Source organism: Bicyclus anynana, chromosome 26 (assembly GCF_947172395.1).
Source record: "Bicyclus anynana chromosome 26, ilBicAnyn1.1, whole genome shotgun sequence".
NCBI classification, from domain to species: domain Eukaryota; kingdom Metazoa; phylum Arthropoda; class Insecta; order Lepidoptera; family Nymphalidae; genus Bicyclus; species Bicyclus anynana.
Genome location: NC_069108.1, coordinates 7,170,770 through 7,194,675, shown reverse-complemented (window position 1 = coordinate 7,194,675; position 23,906 = coordinate 7,170,770). Strand labels below are relative to the sequence as shown.

Below are 23,906 nucleotides of genomic sequence, written 5' to 3'. Positions count from 1 at the left end.
AGGATTTTTTAATTATAAAAAATATCGATTTTTATACCTTTTCAATACTTGTAATTTTATATCGATACCTCGATACATCGAAACATTAAATATCGCTCAAAAATATCGATACATTGAAAAAATAATATCGATGTATCGATATTTTTTCGACAAGCCTAATGTAATCTACATTTTCTATAATCTTTCCGTGTTTTCAACACCATCACATCGTATAAGTCATCTAGACGACTGGTGATTAATTAACACATTCACTGCTTAAGATATTATTAAAATAATTAGGCAGAAACCAAATTTTTTTAAGGCGTATTTTGATTAAGTATATAGGTATGTTTAAAAATATGGATGAAAGTATATTGTTATTATTATTTTTTTAATAAAAAATAACCTTTTTCGGATCCGAGTGTTAGGCACATAGCGCGCCAGGTGCCGGTCACTCGGATCCGAGCGTAAGGGACAGCAATGGTTGGAATGGAACTACTCCACAGATTTCGATAATTCTTTTACATTTTAAATGCTATATTATCCCTAAGTAACATAGGGATATAGATAGTAAATAAAATATAATGCGCATTTGAATAATTATTTATTGAGGAAGACATTCATAAATCTGAGCGATACAATAATATTTATCAAAAATCAAATCAAAGCCATACAATCAAAAGTATCAGTACGTAATAATTATAAGTTTAATTGAAAACTTGTCACAGAATAAAGGTGAGTCACTCACATAAAGGTACAAAGGAATAAAAAATATTCTGAAAATTTTAACCACATAGGTAACAAAACAATAAAATTTAATGAAAACAATTATGAATGTGCTAGGCAGAAACATTTTGTACAGAAACCTGGAGAACCTTCACATTGCTTACATTCATAAATTGTTTGCACCCTTTTTTTCTGTGATTTGCAACCTTTGCATTCTTTTCGGACCACTTCGATAGTTTGTTTCGTGACTCTTCCTACTGTCTTAACTCTCGTCCGGGTCTTTTCTATTTTTGTGAGTTCGTGTTTCACTTTCAAAACATTGCGTCGATTTACATCATTAGGATCAGGTAAAAGCTTCTCCAGTATCTTCATACGGAAATCATATAGATTTAATTTGTCATTCGCCGAAAATGTATTGTACAAGTGCAATGCATTAGTAAGGCTCATTTGCAGCATATGCACAAACAGCTTCTTGTACCAACGCAGCGTCTTCCTTTGGACTGGATAGTATGCCAACATCTGATCTTGAAGATCAACACCCGACATAAAATTATTGTAATGAACGATTGCCATTGGTTTCACTACTATAGATCCTCTTTTGGAAGTAGTCTCCATCATCTCACTACCGTGTTCTGTAGAAATATACAGAACGTATCGCTTATCCCTCCATTTTCCGACATGAACGCCGTTCAAGAACAAGGATTTGTTTTCTCCCTTTTCCAGTGAAACAGAGCCAATTTCGACGGGATTATCTTTCCTGTTTTTTCTTAACGTTCCTGTGCAGTATGTCTGTCGATCTAGCAATTTCACAGCCAGGCCATAAGAATTATAATAATTATCCATGTATACATGATGGCCACAGTCCAGTCTCTCTTCTAGTAGTTTGAAGACAATCTTACTACTATGTCCTTGCCCTGATGTCTCATCATTAGCACCGGCGTAAACTTGAAATTTCAAGACCGTACCATCTGGTTCTGCTAAAACATAGAGTTTAATGCCATATTTATGCCGTTTGTTTTTTATATATTGTCGGAACAGCAACCGACCGCGCCACAATACCATGGACTCATCCAATGATAGCTCTTTACCTGGACAGTAAATAGTTTTCATTTTATTGTTAAAATGATCCATGAATGGTCGGATTTTATTGAGACGGTCTTCTTCACTGGTTACAGACGTAAAGTGTAGGCATCGTAAAATAAGTAAAAAACGATTTCGTGACATGAATTGTCCGAAGCATGGAATATTAAACAAATAGTGTCGTTTCCAATAATCACTTAAACGGTTTAGTCGAATTGTTCCTGTGTGAAGAAGGAGTCCTAAAAATGTCAGCAGTTCTTCCTTTGTTAAATCTTTCCAAGATTTTATTCTGGAGTTTTGTTTGACGTTTTGTGCATTACCGACTCTTATTGCGTTCGCGTTGGTCTCGCGAACTATAAGATCTAACAACTCGTCATCAATCATTAGTCGGAATGCTTCGTAAGGATCAGTTGGAGGCGGCACTAAGAGTTCCTGTTCCTTAGTAAACTCTAAGCTTTTCATGGAGCTTGGATCACTGCTCCAGGTGGTAGTGGCTCCTTGACCAGAGGGTGAGTTATTGGGTGATAGATAAAAATCATCGGGTAAGTCTGGAGTACGACTTCCAGATCTCCGAACAGCCATAATTGATGGAGAGACGTCATCACGTTCTGGCGAAAGGTTGGGGGTGATCGCATCGGATCTCAGAAGAGATACGCTAGGTGTTGAACTGGTAGGGTTAATTGGTATATCCGGCAAAAAATCTCCATAGTCCTGTACGATATTCGGCGATGTAGGACGGCAGTCAATTTCAGAATTGAATTCAAAGCTACCGTCTCCATCAAATTCCAGTAGTCGAGGCGCTGACTTCGATGCTGAGGAACTATTTAGATCTGGTAACTTCAACGATTGAGTAGAATTATTACGCGTGGGGCCATCCCTAAATGAAGGTCTTAATCGCTTACATTGAATGATAGCCCTTCCATCTGACTCACATAAACCACGTTTTGATGCAGATGAACTTGAAGGTTGAGGTGGTGGTACACAGCTGACTGTCTTTGAGGCAGGTGACCTTTAAATAAAATTAAATGGAATTAAGTACAATTTACTGTTATTATTGAGTTCAATCAATTTAATTTCATAATAAATATTTTTAAGCATTTTTTGATGGTAACTACACCTCTTTGAGACGGTTCAAAGCAATGAGGAATTTGGCTTTTGAGGCTTAGTGATTAAAGTGTCAAGGATGGAATCCTGAAGGAACGGGTTCGATTCCCACTCGGAGATTTCATTTTCCACATTGTTTTCAAATATTTATTGTCATGCGTTCATAACATCATTAGTTAGTCATACCTTGAAGGTTGAGCTAGTGGTATATGGCTTGTCGTCTTTGGGGCAGATGACCTTGAAGGTTGAGCTGGTGGTACACGGCTGGTCGTCTTTTGCTTCAGTCTAGTATCAAAGATACTATCATCACTGCCGCAACTAGAAGAGTCCTCTGAACTTGAAGAGTCTTCATCAGCTCTTTGAGAATACACATCCTCATCACTATAATCAGACTCATAGTCATCACTTTGCCGACGCTTTTTTCTAGAACTACTCGTAGATTTACTTCCAGACGGTCCAGCCTTATTGTCCATTTTAGTGCAAAAATAGCTTTGATACGATCGTGTGTAAAAGTCACAATTACACTGTTATAATGAAACCAATACGCGTTTTCGTAAGTTGAATATGTTTCAGAGCGGTCGCGCAAACCAACATAAACTCACCTCAAACGCCGGCGGCTTACTGACTACTACAAAATGCACAGGCCGGTCACTCGGATCCGAGTGCGCGGCACCGCTACTATCCCCCCTCCCAACTCGGATCCGAGTAGTGAGCACTAAATGTGTTAACGCCTAAAAATGCTTCGATAGCTAGACTCGTGGACTGTGGAAGGTATGGAATACCGGGGACACAGTACAGTATAAGAGACTCACTTTTTTGCCTCGTGGAGAGTCCAGGAGCACTGAATTTACTAAAGCACTTACTAGACACAAATATTAGTCATAGTCATTACATTGATAGTAAAGTTTTACAGGATTTGCATATCCTTTGGCGGTTTTTATTAGCGGTGTCCACGCGCGGAATGCGTACGCAACTGCGAGAAATGTATTGTAAAAAAATGTATTGTAGGTGAAACATCGTTGCCGAAGATATCGGTAGCGTTTTTAGTATTAATCATATTTTTAGCCAGTTTCATCCAATTTATTTATTTATTTATTATATATCCTTAGTATGCTTACAGCTAAGCCAAAACGCATACAAAGTACAGACTTACAATATAACAATATAACAGATAAACAAATTACAATATAATCACTATACAATACAAACACATAAATTGCATATTTCTATAAAATTAAAATTAAAATTCACAGCTGTTTACAATATCAATAAATACATGAAGTTTTATATCAAAAATATCTAGATCTTGGCGCTGAGCAATCAACGAATTGAGCATCGACAGTACCCGATTAGTTGGGGCATTTCGAGCATATTGCGTACGGAACGACTTGATAGCGAAAATTAACAAAGGTTTTATTATCCACTACCAATTAACAAAGGTTTTATTATCCACTACCAAGGATGGGTTTTTTTGCCAGCATTTGCAATAAGTTCAATAAGGTCTTTTGGAATCAGTGGCTTTACACACTTTTTCGCTTTCTCAATGATCGCAAAATGACGATCGCAGGCGAGAAATGTCTTCACCACACCTCACTGTGATTGGCATGCGACTATGATTGCTAAATATTTGTTATGAACCGGTTAGTTAAGTCTTGTCGGTTTGTACTGCAGATCATGATACTTGCTAGTTCCCGCGGTTCGAACTCTGAACTGTATGTGTAAAGGCCGATGTCGCGAAATTCTGCTGTTTAGCGAGTCTAATAAATTGTCAATCATTTCAGTGAATGGTATTCTGCATTGGTAGATCACCAGTTAAATGTTCTGTCACAACTGACATGTTACACAGTTATTAGCCTAAATAGGAGAGCTGCGAGGTGTAAAGCCTCCCAGAGTCAACAATAATAATACCTATTCTAGTTGTAAAATAACTATTCCTAAACTAACTTAATATTAAGAGGTGTAGATTGCCTCTTAATGGTCCAATTTTTATTTAAAACTGTGTTTTTGGGAGGTGTAAAGTGCCTCCCAAGTCAATTTAAGGGTGTAAGGGCCTCACTTTTGTAAAATTGACGGCGAAGAGGTCATCACTCCCACCCTTAAGTATACATTTGGGATCCTCTCTGGGAAGAGAACCCGAAACGACAATAAAAATTTTTCGGCTCTCCCTACGGTATTGCTGATAGCCTAGACCACCTGTCAACGCAATAGGGAGGGCGGGTGTTCCAGGAATGCAATGCGCGCATTCGAGGTCGCACAGGGAGCAAGGCCGTGTCAAAAATGCCGGAAATTTGGAAAAAAAGGATTGAAACCCTACAACCTTAACACCCCCCGGTAGCGGGAACCGAAGCAAATCGTCATGCAGAACGTTCCACAGTGTGGGGCCTAGCACTTATCCCTGAGGGAAGCCCATTGTGGACACCTTCCACTGCATCCGATCACCGACGAACATCCCCACACGTCTTCCGCGGACGTAGTCCGACAACATCCAATAGGCGTTTGGCGGACAGCCGCCTCGCTTGAACTTGAGGAGAATCATCAGCCACCAGGCATTGCCCAGGAAGATAGCTTGAACGTATTTGTCGAAACATGTCGCGCACTGGGTTGTGGGGGCCTGACACTCCGCCTTTTGGTGCCCAGTTGCGCCGCACTAGCCGCAGGTCGCCGCTGTGGCCCGGCAATATTTCTCGGGATGACCATATTGCTGGCACATATTGCAGCAAGTGACCACTGATTGCCACCCGATGTAAAGATGACCCTTGTTTCCAGGGCATCGCGTAGGGCGGGCGAGCACTCGATTATGACGGTCTTGGAGCCCACTCTGCGTCGTCGGCGCTTAAACCCGATCTAGGGTCCAGTCTGTCGTGTCCATGTGCGAAGGTTTTGATCATAGATTGCCGCAAGCACGTCTTTTCGGCGGGGTCCCCGTCAAGGTCTCTTAGGCATAGCCGTGGGGACTTTCTAGTGGGCTCCGTCAGGGCGTGGGTGGGGCTGCATTTCTTAGTCTTTCCGCAGCCATGGGAGATGTAGTCTCGACGACCACCCTTGGCGTTGCCTACCTTGAAAGAAAGAAAGAAAGAAAAATATTTTTATTTGGTCAGTAAACTTAAAACTAAGCTTTTATATTTTACAACGAAGAAGAAAATTGAAAGTAAAAGCGCACTGACCAAATAAAGGTCTCCCACTCAGCTTAAAGCTGCAGCTAGCTGCAACGCTGGTTTTCAGTGGAAGCCTTTAAAAGGGTGACATCACGGGCGCAAACAACAGTTATCAAAAGTAATAAAATAAGTAAAAGCAAAAAAGAAAAAAAAATGTCATAAAACAATATAACTACAAAAATATAAAATATAACTAAATAAACAATGCCTAAAAATAATAAAAATCACTATAAATACTACACTACACTAAAAAACTAAATAATACAACTAAGAATAAAAATAAAACTGCCTACTTAGCTCTATTAAATGTTGGAACTTTATGTTAAAATATTCTGTTTCTGCTGTGTTATTAAGTATTTTTTTAATTTATGTTTAAAAGCATAGGTAGATTTAACAGACTTTATAGGTGGTGGCAAATCGTTCCAACATTTAGTAGCAGCAAACTTAAAGCTTCCCTTACAAGCTGCTGTCTTATGGACAGGTACAGAAAGCCTGAGGGTGGAGGTCGTGAAATTCGTGTCGATTTATCCCTTAGCCACATTAATTTATTACGTAAGTATTCAGGTATCCCGTTGTGTAATATGCCAAAGAGTAATGTGGCTAGGTGTAGCCTTCTTCGCCCTTCCATACGCAATAAGTCGGCTTCGTTTATGTATGGAGTGATGTGAGAACGTGGCGGTATGCTAAAGCAAAACCTAGCACATGCATTTTGCACACGATGTATCATCTTCTGGGTCCTGCACACCCGTACCACCTGAATGTTAATATCGGCCGGTTTGATAGTCCTTTTTAGGTGGCCTTGGTCTCTTCTGCGGTTTTAAGGTTGTCTTCCTGTTTACAGCTGAGTAACTAGCCAAGACCGGTCCGCCTTGTCGAATTGGCACCGGCTGTGCCTTCCAGCCCAATAAGGCGTAGAGTAAGAGGCGACTGCAGTGGGCGCCGATGTTACCTCCTTCCGCTAGGACTCTCTGAGTTTTGCGTGGAGTAACTGAGCTTCGATGTCGCTCAGGCGTAGGGCGAGCGCAGCGACCACCGCCAAGACGTCCTGGGTGCTACTGGCGATCGCATTCGCCTCTTACAGCGTTAGTTGTATTTTTCCACTTGGTGAAGTTAATATTATGCCATTCTTGTAGCATGCCATCTATAGTCTATACATACGTTACTAAACCCTAGTTCTTTGGCTACATCGGCAGTTTCATTATTTTTATCAACTTTTAATGTTTCAGCAACACTAAGCATTGTAATTTTTTTCAGAATGGTGTTACTTGGTAGTCTGAATCTCCTTAATGAGTTTAAGACTAAATTGGCTGCAACTTGGCTTGGCTTGAGTGAAGTATAAAAAATACTTCACTCATATCTCTTTTATTTTCTTCAGACAAACTTAACTCAGACATCGGCTGTTCAAACGTAGCTAAAATATGTATTCGCGTACATATTTGGAACTGATGTTGTCAACAAATCAACAGTTGGAATAACCTTTTTAACATAAAAATGGAACCGACTTCAAAGACGTTTGTCTGTTATTTTGATTTTAACACAAAGTTACTCCGGACAGTTTTTCTGTTATTTTGATTTTAACACAAAGTTACTCCGGACAGGTTTTCTGCTATTTTGATTTTAACACAAAGTTACTCCGGACAGGTTTTCTGCTATTTTGATTTTAACACAAAGTTACTCCGGACAGTTTTTCTGTTATTTTGATTTTAACACAAAGTTACTCCGGACAGGTTTTCTGCTTTTTGATTTTAACACAAAGTTACTCCAGACAGTTTTTCTGTTATTTTGATTTTAACACAAAGTTACTCCGGACAGTTTTTCTGTTATTTTGATTTTAACACAAAGTTACTCCGGACAGTTTTTCTGTTATTTTGATTTTAACACAAAGTTACTCCGGACAGTTTTTCTCTTATTTTGATTTTAACTCAAAGTTACTCCGGACAGTTTTTCTGTTATTTTGATTATAACACAAAGTTACTCTGGACAGTTTTTCTGTTATTTTGATTTTAACACAAAGTTACTCCGGACAGTTTTTCTCTTATTTTGATTTTAACTCAAAGTTACTCCGGACAGTTTTTCTCTTATTTTGATTTTAACTCAAAGTTACTCAGGACAGTTTTTCTGTTATTTTGATTTTAACACAAAGTTACTCCGGACAGTTTTTCTCTTATTTTGATTTTAACTCAAAGTTACTCCGGACAGTTTTTCTGTTATTTTGATTTTAACACAAAGTTACTCCGGACAGTTTTTCTGTTATTTTGATTTTTCCACAAAATTACAGACGAGCAACCGTCCGCGTCGATAAGTTGGAGCGCTTGGTGCATGTCACATCTTTCGAAATTGTTATTTTATAATAAAATTCGTCATCTTGCGTGGACCAATGCAAACCTAGGATTTTATAGTTCACAGTCCTATCAAACTCTTCCTCAGTGGGAAGTTTGTGTGTTATGGAAAGTTCATCTAAGACTTTGCTTGAATTGCTATTCCACTTTACGAGATTCCACCTCGCTCCCTTTCGTGAACAGTAAAGTGCGCGGCTGTGGGCCGCGCGTTTTCTTTTGCTTGGGTAAAATGCCCAACCGTAGCCACGGTCGGAAGCCATAATTGGCTCCTAAAAATATAGTTATTAGCCACCGAAAAAAAAAACAATGTCAACAATCAACAAGGTCTAAACAATGAAACATCTGCAGCCTGCAATATTCTTGTTGCTTTGGGATATAACGCAATTTTCTTAATTTGTAAAGAATTTTCCAATAAACTTAAATCATAAGTAAGGTGCGTACAAAAAGCAGTACCGGTAAAGTAATATTTTTCTTCACCAAAATTGGATGAACGACGTGTTCAATTATGTATTTAAATGTATCTGCTTTCATACAACCAGAATTGCTAGTTGCATTACCCCATTCATCAGGTACACTTGCTTGCTTTATTCCTTCTGGTAATCGTTGGTACGGATATACCGTAAAGTCATGTTTTCCTTGGCTTTCCCTGTATCTACAATGTAAACATTTCTTTCCTTTCTCTCAGCAAAAACTCTTCCTGTTGTCGGGCAAGTTTGAATGAAAACCACTTTGATCTGCATTGTATATCCTTGATGGATTTCCTAAAATATCATCTAACCCTGATTGTTTTAGTAAATCTGTTACTTCAGAGAACCATTTACGAATATCTTTTTCAGTGACGCAAGCACTAACATGCGTAACAGCTTCTCCTGTTCTTTGATTGATTCTTGGGTGACGTTTCAAAAAACTTTTCAGCCAACCTTTTCCTGGCCTGGTGTCAGCAAATGGGGTCTTATGGGGTCTCCCAAGGATTTTGGGTCAAAAAATTTTGGACAGAGTCTATAATATCTTCTGTTCTTCTAGGAAATCCTCTTCTTCCCATCTCACATATCCAATCTTCCACGTGTTTTTCTTCTTCGGTAGTCAAATAAAGGTTCGGCCCAAAGTCATGTTTGCTATTTGGATTCTTCAACTTAAATTGTAACGTTGCCCGTAATATTCCATATTTTTTGCAGCTGTCCTTATTGGAATTCCTTGATTAATTTTTTCTAAGGCATTATCCAACCGTTCTTTTCTTTATTGAGGTATCTTCGGAATCTTGTAACAACTACTAAGGCAAACAGGAAGTATTAGTAATTGGCCCCCTGGCTAGTTACTGATCGAGACGCGAAGCTGTAGTGGCAATGGGCAGGCCATATAGTTCGAAGAGCCGATGAAATCGCAGTGTTGGTCGAACCCCCACTAGGTGGACCGAGGGCATCAAGCGGGTTGCAGGGAGCCGCTGGATGCTGGCGGCTCGAGACCGTCCGACGTGTTTGAAAGTCCATGCAAGAGGGCTATGTCCAGCAGTGGACGTCCATCGGCTAAAAATGATGATTATGATCATGTTCGTCCACATAACTTCAATATTTTTCTAACAACTCCTTCTCTTCGTGTGAGAACGAAACTATGATAAAATTGATCCATTTTATTAAACGAAACAAATTTTACTATGTTATTTAAAAATAAAAGGTAAATGAAAATAATAGAAACTCAAATATTTTGTAAAATGTCAAAGAGAATATACGTCTCTGTGGTTCTATCACAGAATGTTCATAGACCTAATGTAAAATCGTAGACAAAATTTGCTTGAAACTCCAGTCACCTAGGTGCTCCCCGGAAGTTTGTTTATGAAATGCAATTTGCGATGATTCAATATTTACCCCCCTGGTGACTACTGAATACTGGTTTGTGGGGGATTGTTCACTTCACGACTATGAATTTCACTGTTAAAATGCCAAAACAATACTATTAAAAACGTTAAATTGGAGTAACTTCGTGTGCATGCGTTAGTGTGTGTGTGTGTGTGTACCTACATCAAAGTAGAAGAGTCTCCGTCAGCTACCATTTCGCCGTATATGACACCATACATATCCAAAAAATGTTTAAAACCTTCTAATATTATTTCAGATTCCATGTTAGTGGACGGCTCTGGATATTTTTTAAACATTTTTGTTCTTTAGCTGGTCTAAGGTTGTTTGCAGCACGAATACACACAGCAATATATATTACTTCAGCGTATAGTACTTTACCAAACCGCTTTCCAGTTATTTCAGCAGCCCCTGACAACGATGAGTATTTTTTTTCATAAGTTCTCTTAGCCCAACATCCATCAACAATTACTTCAATGATTGGAATTCCATTGTTATCAACTCTGCCTTCAGCTAGCGCACAATGTTTTTCTTGGTCTGCTGCAGCCTTTTCTTTGGCAGTTGTAAAACCCTTAACTTCGTTCACCTATCAATTTTAAGCTATTTTTCACTTCAGCATATAGTACTTTATCAAACCGCTTTCCAATTATTGCAGCAACTTCTGACAACGATGAGTAATTTTTTTATAAGTTCTCTTAGCCCAACACCCATCAACAATTACTTCAATAATTGGAATTCCATTTTCATCAAATCTGTCTTCAGCTAGCGCACATTGTTTTTTTAGTCTGCTGCAGCCTCCATCTCGGCTGTTGCTACCTTTTCCCATTTATTGTTAACCGTTTCATTTTTTGAAAAAAAAATCCTACTTAAATGGAATATTTATTGACGTAAATATTTAGTTATTATAAATATTTAGTTTAAACTGGGAACACATAAAACTCCTTCGACAACAACATTGTACTTACATTCTTCTGTCAAAGTTGTGATTTGCACATCACCAGAGCACTTAACAGATACTGTTTCTGTGTTTGATACAACAATTTCTTTCACATGATGCTCCATTGACACATTTTTTAACCATTCGTCGTTTGCGGTTAAGTGAGCACCCGCTCCTGAGTCAATATACCAGTCATTCTTCGAAAAATTACCATTTAGGAACACAGCACTGAATGCATTCGTTTGTTTACATTTACTAGACTTCCTTTTCGTCGTTTCTTGATCTAGGATCACTGGTTTCGGTAATGACTATCGGGGTGTACGCATCGTTGTCGTGTACTGCGACTTGGCCGTGACCCTTAATACCAAGTTCACCACCAATAACATCGCGATGGTGTAAATAAAAACCGGTGCCTGGGAGATGGGTGTCATCTCATTCTACTTCGAATCCGACCAGCCGATAGAAAAATACTTGGACCAACTAGCCGCAGTAGTCTCTAGCATGGGCTCTCGATATGTAGTGGTTGGAGGCGACGCAAATGCCTGGAACACCTGGTGGGGCAGCAAAAAGACCGACAGCAGAGGGGAGACCTTGTTTGGGGTTTTGGAGCTCGACCTGCAGATACTCAATCAGGGTAGCACCCCTACTCTCGACACGATTAGAAGAAATAAAAGGTACTCTAGCCGTGGCGACATTACGGCGTGCTCACTGAACGCACTCTTGTTAGTGTCGGATTGGAGGGTGGATGACAGCGTGACAAGTTCGGACCACAATGCTATAGTGTTATGTATAAACCTGAAGAAGGAGAGGCCTATGATCATCAGTGGAACGACGCGTAAATTCTGCGTTTTGCACAAAGCTCACCCAGTTGCAAAACGAAAATTTCATCGAAAGCGGATATATCGACGCACTCGACAATATCGTCTAATAGCGAAGGCATGCGAAGCTAGCATGCCAATCAGGAAGATAACAGTGCGCTATAGTCTACCCTGGTGGAATGATGCACCGATCCGAAGCGACAGAGTCATAGAAGAGTATCTGGAGGCAAAGGAACTCTATGAATCGCTTGCTAAGACAACGCAGATCGCGAGCTGGAAAGCGTTCTGTGAGCAACAAGACAAAGAGGGTCTGTGGGATGGGATATGCAGGGTCATAGGTTGAACCACGTTAAAGAAGGTTGACGTACCGTTGGTGAAGGACGGTAAGACCTATGACCCTAGCGAAACAGCAGCATTGTTGGCGGGGATCTTCTTCCCGGAGGATCTTGGGATTGAAGACAACACAACAGTAAGCTGATGGTCTGCCATCAGCTTACTAGACGCGCCGCTGAACGAGTAAGGCTGGTTTTACAGTCACGCCGCTAGACGCGCCGTTGGACAGCGCGCTGTTGGACAGCGCGCGTTTGAACAGCGGTGCACCAACTAGTACGGCGCTCCTCAATTAGTACGGCGCGTTTCGCTGCTGTGAGACAGTCGTGTACAAACAGATACAAAATGAACGGCAATGCGGTTAGAGTACTGGCTATTTACTTTTTATGGAAAAAAAGGCAACAAAAACGTCGAAGAACAGTAGGTGTTGATCCTTATAACGCTACAAGGTTACTGAGAGGCGAACACGTAACATCTTTCTCTGATTTACGAGAAAATAGTTATAAATTTTATAAATATTTTCGCCTATCAACCAGCAGTTTCGACGAATTACTGTGCAAGTTAGAGTTTTCTTTACGAAGATCCAGCATACGTCGCATCCCCATAGCTCCAGTGGAAAAATTGGCGATTACTCTAAGGTAAGTGAAATAAAAGAGTAGGGTTTGTAATAAATGATAATATTTGTTTGGCTTATTTTAATCACAGTCGTATTTTAATTACAACCTAACACACTTATTCATAAATGCTGATTAAACCTATTTTAGTTAAAATGGTCTTAAAATCGGAATCTTCTCTTTCATTTTGCAAATGTAGAAAAGAAACAAAACACTTGTAAAACCTATATTAATCTCACTCGTTTTTAATGAATAAGGGCATTATTTTAAATCACAGTGTTATTATAATCATTGACTTATTTTAAATCACAGTCTTATTTTAATCATAATCTTATTTTAAATCACAGTCTTATTTTAATCACAGTCTCATTTGAATCATAGTCTCATTTTAATCAGTCTTACTTTGTAGCTAAAAATTGACAAGTACTTGTGAGGTTAAATACATAAATAAATAAATACATACTTTGCCCTTTCGGAGCGGCATTGCCTCCCAGGCAGTAGCATTTTGATTTTTGCGAAGTAGTAATAAACTTTTTAAAATAAATCTGTAAAAACTAACTAATATCCTTATTGATTCTCATTATCAGGATAATTTGAGTTATTATCGCCAGTCGGCGATACGACATTTGATAATTCTACTGCAGATTCATTTGATAATTCTACTGCAGATTCATAAAGCTGCTGTTGAGGTGTAGAGGTGGTAGCATAGGCATAGGTATAATTATGAAGTGGCAATGTTTGAGTTGTGTAATTATAAGTAGAATTTGCGTTCACACTAGAATTAACATTATTTGCTGGTGATGAAAAGCTAGGTGTCGTAGTCGTTGGAGCTGAAATCCCAATAAGTAATTCTAGAACCTTTGCGCGAAACTGCAGCTTTTGATAAGCACTTAAATTACTTAGAATCGGACCAAGAGACTCAAAAAATGACAAATCATCAGGATTGAGGTTGGAAGGGGAAGTATTTTGGTTAAGCAACGTTATTAATTCGTTTTCAAAATTTGATTGTTCTGATTTACGTTTATTCATTCCACTACGTTTATTCCATTTGTTTTGACTATTTTCTGTGTTTTCCTGTGGTCTATGGAGCTGAGATGGAGTACTCAAGTTATTCGCTGATGTGGCTGTTTCAGTCAAATCTTCAGATACGATAGACTGATTATCGCTTAATGATTCTGTAACTTCATTTTCTGAAATACGATCAAGGAATGTCATTTGGTCGAAAAATAGATACTTCTTGTGTTTTGCAGCGCTTCCAGATGGCGTATTTCGCATATTCCCTTTTGTTCTGAAATAATTATCTCTGGCTGATTTCCATCGATGGCGTATTTGTTTATCTGCAATAAAAACGTATTTTTTTAGGTACTTACCTATATACTAAAATCAAATGAAAATACTTTTTGTTTTCAGGTTTTTGGCAACGGGCAGTACTTTCTCCGATTTATCTATCACATACAGAATGGGAATCACTACTGTAGCTAAGATAGTAGATGAAGTTTGTTCGACTATATGGGAAAAACTGCGTCATGAATGTCTACCTGAACCAACTACAGAAATGTGGCAGCGCATAAGTGAAGAATTTCAGTTATATGCAAATTTTCCAAATTGTTGCGGGGCGATAGATGGTAAACACATACGTATAGTAAATCCTGCAGGTGGAGGCTCAATGTTTTATAATTATAAACATTTCTATTCTATCGTCCTTTTGGCAATGTGCGATGCGAACTATTGTTTCACATATATTAACATAGGTTCTTGCGGGAAAAACTCAGACTCTACAATATTTCAAGAGAGTTCACTATTTCAAAAGTTACAGAACAATAGTTTGAGGTTGCCAGGTGTAAAGCATCTGCCGGGCACTAATATAACAGTACCACACATAATAGTTGGTGATGGTGCATTTGGTATATCCAACCATGTGATGAGACCTTATGTGCGATCCAACATGACTCATAAAAAGAAAATATTTAATTACCGCTTAAGTCGTGCTAGACGGTACATAGAGTCGACGTTTGGAATAATGTCCAACAAATTCAGAGTATTCCATACTCCTATGAGTGTCAGTTTTCCTATTGCAAAAAAGATAGTTCAAGCCTGTTGCATATTGCATAATTTTATTAGAGTACGGGATGGCTACAACGTTAATCACACATTAACTATAACGGGATTGACTGATCTAATTAACGACCCAGATCATAGATCAGGAAACACATTACGCGATATATTCGCTAATTACTTCGTATCACCCACTGGTAGCGTGTCATGGCAAGATAGATCTGTGTTCTGATTTTATAGTTGACACCTACCGCGAAATTCAAAAATGGAACGAAACGAAACGCAGTAATATCGTCGTGGCTTATTTGATTTACCTACCCAATTAATATTTTTCACTAGGTGACCCGGCAGACGTTTATGTTTTAATGGAGGATGGAGGATTTCGTTTGTGCAACTAGCGGTAAACATGTATGTAACAAAAAAGATTTTATTAATAAATGTTTCTTACCTAAGTCTGTATTGAAATTTTCACAACACAATTCCTTTCCAATTTCTTCCCAGGCTTTATTTTTTGCGTCCTTATTCTTATAAAAATCATCGGCCGGGTCCCATAAACATCTTCTAATTCGCACTTCGTCAATTACTCGACCCGTATCGATGTGATTCATTTTGTACACAACAGTACCTAACGGCACGTCTCAACGGCGGGATTAGTAATCTCCAGTATGGCTTTATGCCCCAGAGGAGCACGGAGAACGCTCTCTATGACCTAGTGATGCACATTCGCGGGATCACCTCGATCAAGAGACTCGTGACTGTTGTTTCTCTAGACATAAAGGGCGCCCTCGATAGCGCCTAGTGGCCGGCTATCAAAGTCGGACTGACTGAGGAAAAGTGCCCCGTTAACATCCGCAGAATGATTGACAGCTATCTTCAAGATCGGAAGGTGAGGGTGAGATACGCGGGAGCCGGACACATACGCAACACCACCAAAGGCTGGGTTCAAGGCTCCATCGGGGTCTCATCCTATGGAACTTCTTGTTGGATCCACTACTGCGGGGCCTCTAAGAACAGGGGGAACATTGTCAAGCCTTTGCTGGTGATGTTGTCCTCATCTTCGACGGCGACACGGGGTTGGTTTCGCTGCGGGCCAATGCTGCTCTCGCCTATGTGCGGGACTGTGGAGTCAGAAACAAGTTGAGGTTTGCACCACACAAAACAAAGGCGATGGTGCTAACTCGAAAACTGAAGTACGACTCCCCGCGCCTGAACATGGGCGGGACCAGCGTTGACCTTTCTGGCGAAATAAAAATCCTGGGGCTCACGATAGACAGCAACCTGACCTTCAGCTCTCATGTGAAAAACACTTGCAAGAGAATTGAAGAATCAAGCAGCTGTCGAGGGCTGCCAGGGTGAGCTGGGGACTCCACCTTCAAGACATAAAAACTATTTATACCGCAGTAGTGGAGCCAATAGTCTTGTACGCCGCCAGTGCCTGGGCGCCCGCTGCCAGGATACTCGGGGTGCGAAAGCGCTTGAGTACGCTTCAGAGAGGGTTTGTCCAGAAAATTACCAAGTCGTACCGTACCGTCTCTCTGAACTCTGCCATGGCTTTTTTTCATTGGATCTCCGAATTCGTGAGGCCGTGTCCCTATACGAGGCCAAAAGGGGAGTGTCGGAGCGACTGCTTGGCGACAGAGAGATGGACGAGAGAGTGCCGTATTGTGCAAGGCTACATCCGACCGGAAAGCTCGGCCTGCGGATTAACAGCCTGGTTGACCGTGACGACCTTGAGCGTAATAACGTTCAAGCAGTGCGCATCTTCACTGATGGCTGTAAAATTGACGGCAAGATTAGTTCCTCGATCTCCATATGGAATCGCGAGGCCGAAACCAAAGCCGTCAAGCTAAAGTTGAGTGCGCACTGCTCGGTCTATCAGGCTGAGCTTCTTGCCCTGGACAGAGCTGTTTCTCTCGCGACGAGACGCCCGGAAGCTTCCATCGGCACATAGACCGACTCGAGATCTTCGCTCGAGTCGGTGGTCGGGCGTAATTCCTTCCATCCCCTCGTAAATAACATCCGCGACAACTTGAAAGTATGTCACACCCAGAACAAGGAACTTTCCCTGTTCTGGGTAAAAGCGCACGCGGGGCTGGAAGGAAACGAAAGAGCTGTTGAGCTCGCGAGAGAGGCGGTTTTGGGGTTAAAGAAGAAACCGGACTATGATCGATGCCCGATGTCATTCGTCAAGCGACTACTCCGTGAAGAGTCGCTGGACGAATGGGACCAGAAGTATAAGTCCGAAGAAACCGCGGGTACAACAAAAGTTTTTCTGCCGGATGTGCGCTTTGCCTACAAAGTGGTCAAAACCATCGACCTCAATGTGCTCACCCAGGTGCTGACTGGTCATGGAGGTTTCGCGGAGTACCTGCATAGGTTCAAGCGCAAGCAGGATCCGGGGTGCGTATGTACTGCCCTCAATACGACGCGGCCCGTGAGGACCTCCAACAGGAGTTGCGTGTGAGGCTGTGCAGGGGCTCTGTACCCTCCATTCTGGGTGGAGCCTCTGGTTGAGAGGCGCTGCTCAGGTTGACTTGTAGAGTAGCACGGGTTGCTATTGCCAGGAACAGAGCAGTGGATACAGATCAATAGCTTTTGATATATTATTGAATAAACAATTAACTTTCGTAAAAATCACACTGCTACAAAGTTACGCACACACTCACCTGAATTAGTATAATGGTTTTAAAATTGTAATTGCTTTTATCTGTTTTATTTGTGTAATTGATTTATTAGTTGTTTTGTGTAATTCATTATCATATTTATAAGGAAATTAATTTAATAAGCGCTGGAATGTTTGTCTTGCATTACGTAGGCCGAAAGACATAAATGGGAACTCGAATAAACCGAATGTCGTAATGATAGCCGTTTTACAAACGTCAGTTGCTGCTATTGGAAGCGCTCTATAATCACCGCATGGACGAAATGAAGAGTCCTTTTTGAGTGCTAAATGTAGTAGTGATGACCATGGGCTCTTAGAAGGGCGTGCGGTGCCAGCTTGTACCATTTCTACGAACTCCTTCTGGGCAACCTGTAGCTTTTGTGGAGCAAGACGGCGTGATACCACCGGAGGGCCATCTGTGGTTTTAATGTAGTGAACCGTATTATGTTTCACTTCACGGTGAATACCTGGAGGCTTCGTAATGGATGGAAACTCGGCAAGGATTTTATGGTACGCTGAATCTTCATCGATAGTCTTCACGCTTGGTTGATAAACGTTTGACACGGAGGCTGGGACAGTTAATCCAGTCACACCGCATCGCAGTAAGCGATTGCGACAGTCAGGGAGTAGGTTGTAGTAGGCCATGAAATCGGCGTCGATAATTGCTGTATCAACATCGGCGACAACGAAGTTCCACCTAAAGTCACGGCGGAGACCAAGATTCAAATGCATCGTTCGGCTGCCATAATTATGTTTTAATAGTGGAACCGTTGGCAGCTGATAAATCGGACGATGTTGTGTGTTGTTCCTTGCCAAGAAGCTTTCTTGTTATACAACACAGGTCTGAATCCAGGAGGTATTGCCACTTGGAACTCCTGTCTGTGATGAAAAGGCGGCGACCAGTGTAAACGCAGTCAGATGTCGCCTCTACTGACTGGTCACTCTCGTTTCCCGATGCCAACACAATCCAGGAACAACGCTGAATGCATTTGGTTGCCTTGGTGTTGAATTTTGTGTGGTACCAACACACAGTCTGCTTGGGCAGTAGATGCTCTATTTCTAGATTTAGATCTCGATCGATGCCGTTGCCTCGAATAGTCTGATATCAGTGTGTCGAACTTTTTAACTAACTCAAGCAAGAGAGTGTTTGTTTCTGGTGTGTTTATTGGTTTGTTGCGAATGGCTGTTAGTGGTCACAGCGCTGACTGAAATAGGGTTTACCTCCATAATGCTGTCCGCTAGTTCTCCAGCTTTATCTAGGCTCACATCCATGTGTGCCTTCAATATAGATTGGACTGTGTGCGGCTGCCGTTGAAGCCATAACTCACGCAATACTTTCTCGTCTCTGATGGTTCTCGCCAAAGACTCTTAAGTGTCTTAGGAATTTGGTTGGTGTTCTGTCATCCAATTCTTCTCCTGATAATAGTCTTCGAGGTGACAATCGAAGGATCGTATTTTCTTTGATCCAGTTATATCGTTGGCCTTTTGGTGGAAGCTCATCAGTCAGGTCTTCTATCTCTGTTGACGTTTTCATATCCACGTGGTAATATTTAGTGTCGTCAGTAGAAATGTTAGATATACTAAATTGTGCCTCAATGTGCTTGAACCAAGCAGCAGGTCGGTTATGCCAGAAGGGCGGAAGTTTGGGTCGCATGGCCTGCGCGGTAGGATTGCTGCTTCCAGGATTACCTATTTGTTCCCTTAATTCATTATTTTGTTGAATTAGAGCATTGTTTTGATCCAATAACCGCTTTATTTGCTCCTGGACATTGTTTGTGTCGACCATGGTGACACAATAAAAATCAAAAATAAAATAACTATTTACTTAACTCTACCACTAATGTTATAAGGACCTGTTACTACCGGTTAGTCGTAATAACAATTACCCATTAAGCTGTCTTTATAATACTATATACTTTCTAATACCGACAAAACATGCGTATAATTAGTTCGTCCGCTATGCGACGTCTTGACGTATTTTGAAATCCATCCACGGCCGAAGGCCCGATTACAACAACTGGAAAATATTAATGTGTGATGAGCATGGGTGTTTTCCAGAGTCTGTATAGTGTATATAGTACATAAGATGTCTTATCTTATGTACTACATACGCCAAAACACTATTAATAGTACTTACCATCAATTATACAGCCGAAATAACACTTTAGTTTCGATTTTTAGGCATTTTGAAAGATACAAATTCAGTTCAGGTAGCCAAGTTACTCATAAAACGTAACGCGAAATCCTTATTTCGTTGAGCCAAGTTATCGTGATGAAAAGTCTCGGAGTCCGTTAAACAAGCCAAAGTCAATATTTATATAGTCAAAATCCGTAAGCAAACCAAGTTATCTAAATCTCGACGGTTTGCGTTTTCAGCCTGAACAAAGGACGACGCTTTCAACGCCGCGCCGTTAGCGCAACAAATATGGCTATATACGAGCAGGTACCTATTAGACGCAAGTCAAATATATCAGCTAGTTAGTTCCTGGGAGGTTCGTGCTGCGCGTCATCATCGGCAGACTGCAAATCAGCCGTCGTCCTAGCAGCGACCCGAAGACCATCAGTCTATCAGTAGTGCTTTACAAAAGTGTTTCATAAAAATCCAACTCACTAAAGTAAATTCAGTGATTTAAATCTAGGAAGTGTTAAATTTAGAATCGGTCATAAAACATTTTACACTTTATATAATATATTCTTCGTCTTTAAAAAAAAGAAGGTCCGACCGACCCCTTTTGTTTTTGTGTTGGCCGTTGCCAGTCCTCGCAGGTACCTACCCTATAGCGGTCTTTAAGAAAGTTCGCACATGGTCTATTTTTAACCGACTTCAAAAAAAGGAGGAGGTTTCTCAATTCGACCAGTTTTAGTGCTGCTAGAACAGATTTTTAGAACAGTTTTACACTTCCGTAGCATTTATTGTTTTAGTGTGCATTCCTTTGATGCTATATTTTTGTACCAACTTCACTTGTTTATTATTTTGAAAAATATTTTTGTCGTTCTATATTTTACAACTTTAAAATGAGCTTGCGTTGCACTATTAAGTGACTTTGTACCATCCCGTGTCGGATTTGATCACCTGACTAGAGAAAGTGGCGCAAAGAAATCAGTTTTAAATAGTCAAGTAGTTAGTATTATCTAAGTAGTTAGTAGTATTATTGAAGTAGTTGTATTTTTATAGTAGTAGTTGTAAATTAAACTTATTGTAATCTGGATTATCTTCTATTATTAACCTAACCCATAACAATGGGACGATCATTTTACTTAAGAGAGAATACATCGTACCTTCCACAAACAGTCGTGTTTTATTAATATCCTGTAAAACCTTCAAGAGGCCCAGAACCCCACATCTCATGGCGACCAGGATTCGAACCTGGAATCTTCTGATGTACCACACGCTGCCACAACCATCCCGTGTCGGATTTGATCACCTGACTAGAGAAAAAGTGGTGGTGGTAGGCTGGTGGGAGGCTTCGGCCGTGGCTAGTTACCACCCTACCACGGCAAAAACGTACCGCCAAGCGATTTAGCGTTCCGGTACGATGCCGTGTAGACACCGAAAGGGGTGTGGATTTTCATCCTCCTCCTAACAAGTTAGCCCGCTTTCATCTAAGGCTACATCATCACTTACCATTAGGTGAGATTGTAGTCAAGGACTAACTTATAAAGAATAAAAAATAAAAAAAAAGTGGCGCAATGAAATCTCTTGGTACCCGAGCGTTTTTTTTAACAATCCAAACAAAGAAAGAAAGGCGATCACAAACTATTGACGGTACATACATTTATGTTCAGAAGAGCACAAATTACTTTTTTTAACGAAAATCTTACAGTAACCATAAATTCCGAAATCTTTTAAACCCTTTTTTATATGTTTGCTGCGATGGAACAATAATTGCGGTATGTAGTAAGGCTCGGTGTAGTCCAAGTTTTATCATATACTAGCTGATGCCGCGCGGTTCCTGTTTCCGTAGGAATATGGGGATAATATATAGCCTATAGCCTTCGTCGATAAATGGGCTATCTAACAATGAAAGAATTTTTCAAATCAGACCAGTAGTTCCTGAGATTAGCGCGTTCAATCAAACAAACAAACAAACTCTTCAGCTTTATAATATTAGTAAGTATAGATTTATAATAACGCGCGGTGTGCCACCAGCCGCTTTCAATTGTTTAAAAATGCAACACAGCACATTCTATTGATAGGACGATATCCTGTAAAACCTTCAAAGGGCCCAGAGCCCCACATCTCATGGCGACCCTGCCAGGATTCGAGGAATCTTTTGATGGACCACCTAAGCAAAAACAAAAACTTTATGGTACATTATGCCCAAAAGAGCTAGAAAATGCACATACATTTATCATTGTAACTATTCAATCTAAATATTTTACTGAAGAAAAACAAATCATTCTTTCTAAGAAAAATTTAAAGCACGGTATGGCCAGTTTAAATCCTTTCATGGACCAAGATGGTATAATTAGAGTAGGAGGTAGGCTCCAAAATGCTAAAAACATTTCATATAATAAAATGCATCCCATAATTTTGCCCAAGTCATGTTATGTAACTGAATTAATTATTAATAGAAAACATTTACGCCTTTTACATGCTGGCCCTAAGCTAGTCTTTAGTTCCTTAATGCAGAAGTACTGGCTTATTGGTGGCATTAGAACTATTAAAAAGGTACTCCATAGGTGTGTGAGATGCACGTCTTAAGGCTAAAGTTGCATCTCAGTTGATGGGCTCACTTCCTCCTGAAAGAGTAATGATTTCACGCCCTTTTCAATTTATAGGAACAGATTTTTGTGGTCCCTTCAACATGAAAATAGCTCGAATAAGCCTTTAATTACCAAAGCATATATTGCTTTATTTGTATGTTTTTCGACAAAAGCTGTCCATCTTGAGGTAGTAAGCGATCTCACTACTGAGACCTTTTTGGCAGCTTTAAAAAGACTGTTTGCTAGGAAAGGCATGCCAACAAAGATATTCTGTGACAATAGCATGACGTTTATTGGTGCTGCCAATCAATTGCATAAGGCATACTCATGTAAGATAAAGAATGAAGATATAGAGAACTTTTGTTCCACAAACCTTATAAAGTTTAAATTCATACCAAGTTATTCTCCAGAATTTGGGGGACTCTGGGAAGCAGGGGTAAAAAACTTCAAGTCTCATTTTAAAAGAGTAGTAGGAGACCTTAGTCTCACTTTTGAAGAGTTATATACTGTAGTGACTCAAATTGAAGGTATTTTGAACTCAAGACCTTTGCTTCCTTTGAGCCAGGATGTCTCTGATATGACATATTTAACTCTTGGCCACTTTCTTATAGGTGCGCCTATTACAAGTTTTCCAGAAACAGCATACCTACCATCAACTATAATAGCGACTCAACTGCAGACCTAAACTGAACTGCTTCGATTTTTCGTACCACGAAGTCCTATATCCGACCAATTGACGCTGAAGCGAAAAATAACCTAAACTGAGTCGCTAACGGAATCCATTCATACGGTTTCTCGTACTATGAAGTCATCTTGTAACCTAAACTGAATCGTTAAGCTGTCAAACTGAGCCGACCAAATAAAGTTACTTATATTGTGGCTGGAACTGAATCGTTTTCACGTATTTTACTTATAATTTATTAAAAATTAATAAATTAGTATTAGTATTGGTAAATAAATAATTTCTGGAAGCTTGTAGTGATGTTTGATAAATAATACTTTTCGATTTTATGAAAAACGATAGTGAAATAAATAGTAAGTACGCGTAAACAAAGACGACGCTTCATTTGGGAACAAAAGGATACTTTGTTTAATTTATAGTCTTAGACCATTAATAGTGGATGTCTATAGAAGTGGTGCTAATTTTATAAGCCGTATGTGCGTAAACAAAAAAGTGCGTAATGTGGTGCAGTGTATTTAGTAAAGTAATTAAAATGCAATGCGTGTAGCAGGTAAGTGCAGTGTATTAATAAAAAATAGGTACATTGTGCATTCTGTGCCAGACAAAAGTTTTATAAAATAATATATATTTAAACAACTTTTTGACAAAATATTAGGGCCAAATGTTCTGGCTTAAGAAGTGTAAACATAGATGTGGCGAACTACCTCTAAGTCTCGTGTTTCTCTGTAAAAAATACCACTTGAAATTCTTGTATTGAAGTGGTAGGTAGGTACTTCTGTCAGTCCACCTACACTGCGTAATGAATCGTAACTGATATTATACTAACAGCATACATTGTTTGTTAAGTAATTTAACTATAATATTAAAG

At 39.9% G+C, this 23,906-nt stretch overlaps 3 protein-coding genes across 3 annotated transcripts; 2 read left to right on the top strand and 1 right to left on the bottom strand.

Annotated features, from left to right (window-relative positions):
* Positions 1-668: 668 nt before the first annotated feature.
* LOC128199591 (piggyBac transposable element-derived protein 4-like) lies at positions 669-5,318 on the bottom strand. The gene is made up of 2 exons (XM_052889735.1): positions 3,076-5,318; positions 669-2,794 (listed from the first exon to the last, which is right to left on the bottom strand). Exons 1-2 carry the CDS (start codon positions 3,360-3,362, stop codon positions 808-810), a joined length of 2,274 nt encoding a protein of 757 aa, XP_052745695.1. The 5' UTR covers positions 3,363-5,318; the 3' UTR covers positions 669-807.
* Positions 5,319-11,590: 6,272 nt separating this feature from the next.
* LOC112045826 (uncharacterized) lies at positions 11,591-12,331 on the top strand. Its single transcript, XM_024082176.1, has one exon. It carries the CDS (start codon positions 11,591-11,593, stop codon positions 12,329-12,331), a length of 741 nt encoding a protein of 246 aa, XP_023937944.1.
* Positions 12,332-12,486: 155 nt separating this feature from the next.
* Positions 12,487-15,439, top strand: LOC128199592 (uncharacterized). Its single transcript, XM_052889736.1, has 2 exons — positions 12,487-12,956; positions 14,343-15,439. The coding sequence occupies exons 1-2, from the start codon at positions 12,664-12,666 to the stop codon at positions 15,217-15,219; spliced, it is 1,170 nt and encodes a 389-aa protein (XP_052745696.1). The 5' UTR covers positions 12,487-12,663; the 3' UTR covers positions 15,220-15,439.
* The last annotated feature ends 8,467 nt before the right edge of the window (positions 15,440-23,906 follow it).